General features: G+C 56.8%; 1 protein-coding gene across 1 annotated transcript; it reads right to left on the bottom strand.

Moving 5' to 3' along the window:
* Positions 1-344: 344 nt before the first annotated feature.
* BCL2L11 (BCL2 like 11) lies at positions 345-7,576 on the bottom strand. Its single transcript, XM_058020626.1, has 3 exons — positions 7,213-7,576; positions 2,716-2,828; positions 345-434 (listed from the first exon to the last, which is right to left on the bottom strand). Exons 1-3 carry the CDS (start codon positions 7,559-7,561, stop codon positions 345-347), a joined length of 552 nt encoding a protein of 183 aa, XP_057876609.1. The 5' UTR covers positions 7,562-7,576.
* Between the last annotated feature and the right edge of the window lie 2,728 nt (positions 7,577-10,304).

The following is a 10,304-nucleotide window of genomic DNA, read 5'->3' as shown; positions in this document are numbered from 1 at the left end:
GGCTCTGCCCATCAGCTGGCTCAGGTTTCCCTCATTCCTGCCATGGGGCTCATGCCACAGAATTCCAGGAACGATGACAAAACACGATTCCACATTTTCGCTGAGACTCTTTTGGGGGGAAAAAAAAGGCAAAAAAAATGAATAAAAAGAGTGGAGAGAAACAGTGAGTAAACACCACTCTGCCATAAAAACGCCACGCTCAGAATGGGATGTCCACCCTCATCCTGCCACGTGTCCTGGGGGAGAGGCAGGGTGGGAGCCCCACATCCATCCATGAGTCCGTCCTTCCCGGGCTTTCCCAGCGAGGAATTCAGTCCTGGCAGCTCGGGATGCGCCGGGCGCTCTCACTGGAGCCTCCAGATGCGGCTGATGATGTAACGCAGCAGGCGCAGGATCATGACCTGGGGGTTCCCCAACTGGTGATCCAAGAAACCCTGAAAGACAAGGGAGGGAAAAAAAAAAGAGAAAAACCAAACGAAGTGGTGATTTTAAATCCCACCATGAAGCCCCCCATTCTGTATAAATGGAAAATATTCCAGAGGCACAAAGTGTTCAACACTTAGCAGCCAGCGGAGCGTGGGGCTCATGACAGTATCAAGGGACGCCCCCTCTTCCAGGAAAAGCCCAGGACCCACGAGCCTTGCTGGGACAAGGAGTGTCTGGATGACGAATTGCCCCATTTCCCGGTGTCTTGTCCGAGGAACGGTGCCGGGGGGAGGCCCCACCCTGGGGAACGTGACAGGGAAGGCGCCGGCACCGCGCCGGGACCCGTCCGACAGCCCCGACCTGCCCGGCGAGTGCGGCTCTGGCACTGCTGCAGTTCCCCATTTCTAACCTCAGGCTGAAAGGGCAAACCTCAGAGCCAGGCAGGGCCGGCAGGCACGAGCCCTTACACCCTCCCCTCCGGAGCCCAGACAGCTCAGGAGCAGCCAGAATGCTTCCAGAAGGAAAAGGGACCTTTCCACCAAGTGCCTCAGGGATGATAATTAAACAATGGCTGAAAAGCTCTGAAACCTCCCCGGTTTTGCGTGCAGGGAGTGAGAATTTGTCACATGCTGGCTGCACCAGGTACAAAGTGTTTTTAGGGTCACGCATGACGTCTCCTGCTCGTGTCACCTGAGCAGGCAGGACGTGTCCTCTGCGTTCCAGTCCTCGCCCCGGGCCAGCCCTGGTTGGAATTGCAGCCACAGCACTGGGAACAGCCTCGTGCAACCCTGGGGGATGCTCCCTGCACCTCACCCTGCTGCTGCCTGGGAAACATCCCCATTCCCATTAAATTCACCCCCTTATCCACCACAGGGTTGTGGGGAACAGCAGGATGTGCCCAGAGACTTCCAGCACCAAAGGAGCCAGGATAATGCAGGAAGGATGTTCCTGGTCCTCACAAAGTGCTCCAAATTTAATGCACAGCTCTGGGAGGCAGGCAGGAGGTGGGAGATGGGTAATCCAGCACTGAACAGGCTCCCCAGGGAATGGTCACAGCCCCAAGGCTGCCAGAGTTCAAGGAATATGTGGACAATGCTCTCAGGCACAGGGTGGGATTGCTGGGGCTGTGCAGGGCAAGGAGTTCGCACTTGGATTATCCTTGTGGGTCTGTTCCAGCTCAGGATATTCCAGGGCACTCTGCATTTCTCCCAGCTCCTCTGGATCTGCCTGCTGCTACCAGGTGCCTCCAGCTTTCTGGACAGCCTGATCCCTCCCTTTCATGGAAAAGATGTCCTTTCATCCCAAAAAGCAGCCACTTTGCATCACAAGGGATCAGCCTGGGTGGGGGAAGTCTGAAGATGCACATTCTGGATTTTGGATTCTGGACTGGGGTATCAGCTTATCACCATTTTGTTGCAGGTCAGGAATGCCAGGACATGTGGGAAAAGTGGAGCAGGTGGAGATGATGTGGAAAAAGCAGGATCACAGCAGCCTGATCCCCCTTTTGTGGGAAAGCCAACCCTGGGAGCAGTGAGAAAGCACTGCAGGAGTTATTGGGGAGCTGAAGAGGATGGATCAGGATCCAGCAGCCAGTATTCCATCACCAACACTGCTCCTGGCCCCTCTTCCCACACCCACTCCGCCTGAGTGGATGGAGCAGAACCCACAAGCAGGGACATGCAGGAGCTCATCCTGGCGAGCCCAGCTTGCTTCACCCCCTGGGCTGGGCTGCCTTGGGATTGGGATTGGGCTCCTCTGGGGCATTACTGCATCGACTCGGGTTGCAACATCCCAAGGTGAGCGAGTTCATGGGCTTATAAAAGCTCTGTCAAAACAGTCTTTGCCAGAGAAGTAAGTTCTAGGACCGAGTCTCTTCTTTGCAGCAGCTGGGATTTTGGAGCTGGGCTGGGAATCCCACTGTAAGCTTCCCTAAAAGCGATGGTGCCGGGCAGTGCATCCCCCAAACTTTCCCTGCCTCTTCCTTTCTAAAAGTTTCCTCATCACCATCTGGTCCAGGCCCAACCCAACACCTCTTCCCCAAAACCCTTGTGCAAACCTGGTGCCCTAAAGCTTCCAGCCCCCATTTCAAGGTTCTTTTCAATTGCTTTAAAGGTTATTTTTCATTGATTTGAGGCCGCCGCCGCCGCTGATTTGCCTGGTCCAGGCCACCCCCCGCCCGCGCAGCCTTTTCTCGTCTGAGTGAGCGAAATGCTCGCCGCAGAGAGAGTTTCCAGAAATGATTCAGCCCTCCCCTTCGAGAGACACGGGAGGTGAAGAGGGGAAAGTTACCCTGCGTGGACAATAGGAGGCATTGAACTCGTCGCCGATGCGCCGCAGCTCCTGCGCGATCCAGATCTCCGGCTGCACCTCCTCGGCTGGAGAGTGGGATTGCCACCGGGAAGCTGCAGGGGATGGAACAGGAGAGTTAGGAACACAGGAAGAACAACAAATTGTACAGAATTTACTACATAAAACTCTCTAGCAACCCATCAGCTCTTGCCATCTTATGCCTATTTTTTATTACTATCATATTTAAACTCTCTTAAATCCCAGGGGCGCATGTGGGGGCTCACTGCGTACAACAAACAGGCTTTTATTCCTGGTTATTTCTGTATTATTATTACTACTATTAGGCTTTTATTTATTTGTTGTACACTTTCCATGGGAGCATCTCCAAACTTCGGTCCTTCTTAAACAGAGATAAGAGACAAGATGCCACTCTCCAATTTCCTTCCCTCACCAAAGCTCCTCTTCCCCCTTTTTTTTCCTTCAGCAGCAACTCCTTCCCTAACCTTAAAAACCCTCTGCCTCATTCAATTTCCACATTTCTTCCCCAAATCATCTTCAAGTGCCCAACAAGGAAAACCAATGGGTTTGTCACAGGGAGGAGAAAGCCACAGTTGGATTTACGTGTGGAGAAGAAACCACACTTCCAGCAAATCCAAGAGCTGGCTTGAAAGAGAAAAGAAAGAGTTATTGTGTTTATTATACTGCAAGATACTGTAATTATTTAGGTCCCCATCTTAAAAAGTTTTAAATATGTGATAAATCCTCCAAAGAGCCAGGGGGGGGGGAAAAGAAACAGGACCACGTTTGATACCCAGCACCACCTTATCCCCCCTTTCTTAAAGTTCAGGATCCAAGTGGGAACTGCAGACTTAAGGAATATTTAAAAATTAAAAAAAAAAAAAAAAAAAAGAAAAAAAAGAAGAAATAACCTAAAAAAATAAAACAACCAAAAAACCAAAAAATACTGCACAAAACAAAGCAGTGTTTTGGCACAACAGCTTCGGAGGAATCACAAGGGAACAGGAATAGCTTCCAATCTTCCAAACATTCAAAGGATTAGTAGGGCAGTTAGAGAGAGACAAAAAAAAAAAAAAAAAAAAAAAAAAAAAAGAAAGAAAGAAATTAAATAAAAGCCTGGCTCCAACCTGATTGGAAAATGCGTTTCCGAGCCAAGGCGCGCCGCTTGGCCGGCCGGGGGCTGTGTTGCTGTGTTTTGTTTTCGCGCTGTAGTAGCAGCGCCCGCCGCCCGCCCCGAGCGCGTCCCCGCCGGCCCCGGGCGCGCCACGCGCGGCGCTGCGATCCCGGCGGGAGCGGCCGGGGCGGAGCCGCTTCCCAAATCCCTCCCCGAAAAACAACAACACGCGGCCAGCCCGGGCAGGAAGCGGCCAGCAGCGCCGGGGACGGGAGGAGCACCACGCGAGGGAGCCGCTGCTGTCGCCGCTCCATCCTTCCCCTGTGCCATCCTCCCGCCCGCCCGCCCCAGGGACTCGGGCTCGGCTCGGTGGCTGAGAGCGAAATCGGGCTGAGGTTTTCGGAAAGGACTTTCTGCAGCGAAAGGGGCCAGTCATAACCGGGTCTCCGAACCAGTCACGGGCGCTTTCGGGGGCGGGGGGACACAGTCATAGCGGGAGCCACCACCGAGGGTGACAGCCCCGGGCACCGGGACGTCACCGACGGGAAGCCGCGCCTGGCTCCGGCCCCAGGGATGCTCCAGCATGGAATTGCTGCGGTTCCGGCTCGGAAGGGCAAAGAAAGCAACCCCGAAGTGCAACGTCAGCTCCTGGGTTAGGTATCCAATCCCTCAGTGAAGGAAATCTTGGAGAGCCGGGAGAAAACAGCAGCGATTCCAACACAAGAGCATCAGGACATCACCAGCAGATTCCCAGCTCAAGGTTTTCCCCTTAAATCCAACTATTTGGAATCTCCTTTGAGAGCAACAGGTTTATACTGCTCCTCTCCTCATGGGAATACACACCAGGATCAAACCAGCACTGGGAAAAGCCATTTCCAGAGCACCTGCTCCAGCCACATTCCCAAAATCCGCATGCAAACAAACACATTGCCTTCAGACCAAAAATCCAATGGAAGGAAAGGAAGGAAAGACATGAAATACCACGAACAGAGTCACCCAACCCCTCCAGAAAGCGTGAGTTTGTCTTGGGTGACTTACGCTCCCAGCTGGGAATTCCCCATCCCTGCCAACCTCTTCCCCCAGAACAAACAAATCAACTCACCCTTGCTCCTATCTCTCCCAACCCAAAAGCATCATCCTGGATATCCAGGCTGGCACTGCAGCCCTTGTTCCCTTCTATCCCAGAGCATCCCCTCGCTGCTTTTGTCTCGTTTCCCAAAAGAAACAGCTTTGGAGGCAGCTGGATGTGTCCCTGGACTGTCAGAAAGGCGGCACAGCCCAAAGCATCACTTCCCAAAACCTCCACACCAACAGCTCCTCCTTACACAACCCAGGGCATTCCCAAGGGCTGCCTCCACCTTCATTTGCCCTCATCAAAACCTTTGGGGAAGGTTTTGCAAGATTTAGAGAGGGACTTTTGAGGCAGAGCATGAGCTTGCCGTGCTGGAGCAGCCTTGGAGCAGCACTGCCCAGGGGAGAGGCCGGGAGCATCCGTCGTTCCTGCTCACAGGAAACGCCTGCTTATTTTAAAAAAAATAATTATTATTATTATTATTATTGCTTATGCTTCCGAGAGAAACTCTCCACCTTGTGAGCCTCTGCTCACAACAGATAAAATCAGTGGGTAAAAGCACAACAAAAATATCTCCTTTGCTTCCTTCCCAAGGGACTGACCCGCTTCCATGTGGAAAACTCCACGGCACGCATCCAGCTGGACACTGCCAAGGCACAGGGATTGAGGAGGAGGTGTGCAGGGCAAAGTCATGGATATTTCACAAGGAGAGCTGCATGGGATGTCACAGCCTGGGAGCTGCAGGCCTGGATGGGGATAAAACAGCTCTGTAGCTCCATGTTCCCAGCTTAATCCGTTCAGGAGTATCCAAGAGTCCCAGTGAAACAGCACTGAGGATTTTCCATTTGCTTATAGCTGTTTAGGATGATGCCCCTAGCAACACTCACAGAGCAAAGGCTCCAATAAAACAGCTGATGAGAGCACAGGAATTTGGGAAAAAAAAAAAAAAAAAAAAACAGGGAAAAGGGAAAACTTCCATTTCTTCCCAGATAAAAGAAACTGAAGCCTTGGCTCTCCCGGCGAGGAATTCAGGGAGCATCCCTGCCCAGCCGTGCCAGGGCAAGGTTGTGAAACACGAATTAAGCTGTAATTACTGCAATAATGTCACAAAATCTATCCTAAGGGCACGTTACAGCCAGGCCTCCGCAGCCAGAGCCAGGAGGGAGCAAAAACACCACCAACCAAAAAAGACTGTGTTGAGATCCCAAAAAAAGCTCGGAGCTGGTGTTTGTTATCCCCATGCCTCGCTCCCACCGTGCCCTGGTGCGAGTTCAAAGGTTTCCTCCAATTCACCAGGGAATTCATCAGGAGAGGGGAATGCTGGACACTCGTGCAAGCTCCCGCGGGCGGGTTTTCCCTGCTGGAGAGGCTTCACCTGGCAAAGCCAGTCGCAAACACGCCCCCGCCCGCCTCCGGGCCGCTTCCCAGCGGGATTTCGGGATGCAGGACCCCAGCACCTCTGCCACCGATCCATGGGAGAGCCGGAGCGGCACACGAGCCAGGAGCCACTTGCTTGCTTGGCAAAACACCCTGGGACAGCGAGCCCCGAGCAGAAAACTGGACTCAACAACTCTTGTCCCCTCCTCCCCTGGCAGCGGCTGACCGAGCCCGGAAAAGAATAAACATCATAGTAATAAAAACCCCGGCGCTGGACGCGCGGGAGTTCCCCGGCGCTGTGTTTGCCCGGCCAGCTTCCACAAATCCCAGAGCGCCGGGAGAGCCTCCAGCCCTACTCCAACGGCACGGCTGCTCCCAAAACCCACGGGCTGGGTGGGATGTGGGAGCTGCTGCAGGTGCCTGGCGTGGATACCCGCGTTCTCCATCCTTCCAAGGGAAGCCAAAGGGCAGGACCCCTCATGCACCTCTCAGCAACCCCCTGGCACCGTGTGCTCACAGCTTTACACACTCCTAACTTTACTCTGGCACCTGTGCACAAACCCCAGCACTTCACACACCCCACGAGAATCCGTGTTTTCCGCGGTGCTGAGGAAAGACGAGCCAGGTGAGGAGGGGAAGGCGAGGAAAGCCAAGCCAGGTGAAGGGTCGGAAAAGCGGTCCCGCACTTTCAGCCTAGCCCTGACCCGTGTATTCACCCTCCACACATTTCCCCGGCACTTCACTTTCACATCATCGCACGCCCCCACAGCAACTCGGCTCTGAGGGAAGCCACGCCAGGTGAGGAGGGGGAGCGAGGAAAGCCACGCCAAGTGAGGAGGGGGAGCGAGGGCAGCGGAGTCCGGCGGGGAGGAGAGGCGAGGAGGAGGAGGATGGGGAGCCGCGCCCCGGAGCTTACCCATGGCGCTGAGGCAGTGGCTGAGCGCCTGGCAGGGCGGGCTGGGGGTCTGCGTGGCCTTGTCGCAGCCCAGGGGCGCGGGGCTGCGCTCGGCTTCGAACGAGAAGTACCCGCTGGAGGAGCGCGGCAGCAGCGGCGACCTCCGCACGAAGATGAAGAGCGGCGAGCGGGTGGCGAAGGGGCCGGGGCTGGCGGGCGGGCCCCGCGCCGCGGACACCGCGCCGGCCCCGGGCAGGGCGGCGGGAGCGCCGGGGCGCAGCTGCGCGCCCGGGCCCGGCCCCTCCGCCGCCGGCAGCCGCCCGCCCTCGCCGTCGCGTCGCGCCTTCACCTCGGGGGGCTGCTTGGCCATCGGGGCTGCCTGCGGGGAGCGGAGCGCGGTGAGCGGCCGAGCGCGCCCAGGCCGGCCCGGCCCCCGCCCGCCCGCCCCATTGTTCTGCCGAGCGCGCCCCCGCCCCGGCCCGGGCCCGGCCCCCGCCCCGCGCCCCCGGCCCCGCTCACGGTGCTGCCGCCGCTGGAGCGGCCCCGGCCGCGGCTGCGCTCGGGTGTGCGCGGGAGCGGCCCCGGCCCCGCTCCGCCCCGTGTTTACAGCCCCAGCACCGCCCCGGCCTCCCCCGGCCCGGCACCGCCCCGGCCCCGGCACCGCCCCGGCCTCGGCGCCGCCCTGAGCCCGCCCCGGTCCCGGCCCCGGCCCCCGCCCCGCCCGCGGGGAGCGCCCGGGCTCGGGCACTGCCTCACACACGCTCGGGGAGTGATAAACACGGCCCGGGGCACGGCGCGGCCTTACACACGCACACGTGCACCGCCAGCCTCACACACACATCGCACACAAACACTCACACACACACATATCCCACACAAACACAGCCCGGGGCACGGCGCGGCCTTGCACACGCACACGTGCACCGCCAGCCTCTCACACAAACACACACACACCGCGCACAAACACAAATCCCGCACGAACACACATTGCACACAAACACAGCCAGAGCGCTGCGTTCTGATACTTTCGCCCTTCCCACCCTGCAGCACACACTCACACCGTGCACACACAGTACACACCCCGCAGGGTTCACCCCTGCACGTACCCCGTGTACTGTGGCTGCTCCCCTTACCTGCACACCCCTTACACGCCCCAGGCACTCCTTGTTACACCCCATGTGTGCACACACTTCACACCCGGGTGCTTGCTCTTCACACACATTTTACACACACACACCCCTGCTGCAGGGCATCTCCTGCACCCCACAACCCCTCCTGCTGCACCCCTTGCACACTTGTGTGCACACACACCCAGCACTGGTGCATCCCTCGAGCAGCAGCAGCAGCATCTCCAGCCTGTGGAGAAACACAGCTGTGGAGAGGAAAGGCCATGGGAAGGAAGAAGGACCATGGGGTGGAAGAAGCCTTATGGAGAGGAAGAACCCGGCCCATGCAGCAGAGGGGCTGAGCGCTGCTGCTGGAGCAGATTCCGGGATATCACAGGTCCCCCATCCCACCCCAGTGTCTCTCACCTCAGCCAGGGATGGTCCCACACACTGCTGGAGCTTCCCTGGCTGCTCCAGCTCTGTTCCCATCCCCTTCACGCCTCTCCAAGGCGAGGGGAAGGAAAAGTGTCTGCAGGTGTTTGAGTGGGCAAAAATAATTAGGGAAACTTGCTAGGAGGGCACATTAGGGAAAAACTTGAAGACAGGGACCAGCAGCAGAAAGGAAGGGCTCAAAATGTCAGGCAATCACATTTCCACACCAAAAAAGTGAGGGAGAAGCAGCACTGAAAATCAAGCTTGTTCTCTTTTCCCAGCTCTCCAGCCGTGGTACCCAGAGCGCTCCACAAGGCCCTGCTTCCCTCACGCTTCCCTTGGATCCAGGAGCCACCCGAGGCTTTTCCCCACGTCTGGGGCCTGCAGAGCATCCTGTGCTGGTGGGGCAGAGCGAGGGGCACACTCTGGAGGCACCTGGGCTGCCGGGACACGGGGCCAGCCAGCAGATGTTGAGTCTATTTTCTCCTCCTGGGTCGTTTTCGTTTCTGCGTGGGCGGCTCACGCGAGCAGAAAGGGGATGGGGAGCAGCCCGGCCTTTCCAGCACCCTGCCTTGAGCTGGCGCTTCTGCTCCTGCCCTCGGGATTCTGGAGAGCCAGGACAGGCACCAAGTGCATTTTCCCACCGTGAATCACGGCTCCAGCCTCACGTAAGAAATCCGTTTCGACGTTATCCTTGTTCCTCTTGTCGTGAGCCATCTCGGAGGAATTTGCACCAAAGCCCATCCCAAAGTCCTTCATTTTCGGCACTGTGGGCACAGGTTGAGGGAGGGGGAGTTGAAGCCTGCCCCTCAGGCCCTGCAGCATCCATTCCCAGCTCCCTGGGAATGCTGTTTGGGACTGCCTCATCCCAGCCCTCCTTGGCACCCATTAGCATCCATGTGCAGGGAGCTTTCCCATGTCCCACATGGAAATGAGGGAGAAAGGACAAGGATGGAGGAGGGTGGTGGGGGTCCCATGGTGCAGCAGCACTGCAGTTGTGGCATCTCCCACCCCGCCTTCCCTCTGTGCCATCACAGAATCACTTGGGTTGGAAATGACCTCCCAGATGATGGAGCCCAGCCCAATCCCAGCAGGTTGGGAAGCAGACTGGGAGGAGGCTGGAGCAAAGATGATGGAGCCTGGCTGGAGGGAACAGGCTCCTCACAGTGCCCTGAAAACCCCCAGGGAAAACCACCCCCAAGCCCTCCACCCCAGCCAACAGGTGTTCACCAAACCCATTCTGACCTGAACAAAGTAGCAACGGAAAAAAATGACACCTTGTTCTCCTTCTCCTGCACCCATCATGATAAATGTTACTTCACTCGTGCTGCCAGATAAAATCAGGTTTGAGCCTCAAGCACGAGGCTTTGTGTGAGCCAGTCTTGGAGCCTGACCTTTACAGAGCTCCCAGTTTCAAACACCAACCCAAAATCAAACCCTGTGTCATCAGCGTGGGGGTGCTCGTACAGCAAAGGTTGGATTGAGATAAGAACAGGTGGGTTTTGTTAAAAAAATGTGTATTTTAGTTAAAGAAACCCCCAAACCCTCTCTGGGGGATCCCCACACATGCACAGT

This window comes from Melospiza georgiana, chromosome 3, assembly GCF_028018845.1.
Source record: "Melospiza georgiana isolate bMelGeo1 chromosome 3, bMelGeo1.pri, whole genome shotgun sequence".
In the NCBI taxonomy this organism is placed as follows: domain Eukaryota; kingdom Metazoa; phylum Chordata; class Aves; order Passeriformes; family Passerellidae; genus Melospiza; species Melospiza georgiana.
Note: the sequence above shows the minus strand (reverse complement) of the source record. Positions and strands in the feature narration are given on the sequence as shown.

Excerpts from the sequence above, each read along its gene's own strand:
- BCL2L11 (XM_058020626.1), bottom strand. The coding sequence starts at position 7,561 with ATGGCCAAGCAGCCCCCCGAGGTGAAGGCGCGACGCGACGGCGAGGGC. Across the intron at positions 2,829-7,212 it reads CCACTGCCTCAGCGCCATGG|CTTCCCGGTGGCAATCCCAC; the intron begins GTAAGCTCCGGG and ends CATCCCCTGCAG. Across the intron at positions 435-2,715 it reads CCTCCTATTGTCCACGCAGG|GGTTTCTTGGATCACCAGTT; the intron begins GTAACTTTCCCC and ends CTTGTCTTTCAG.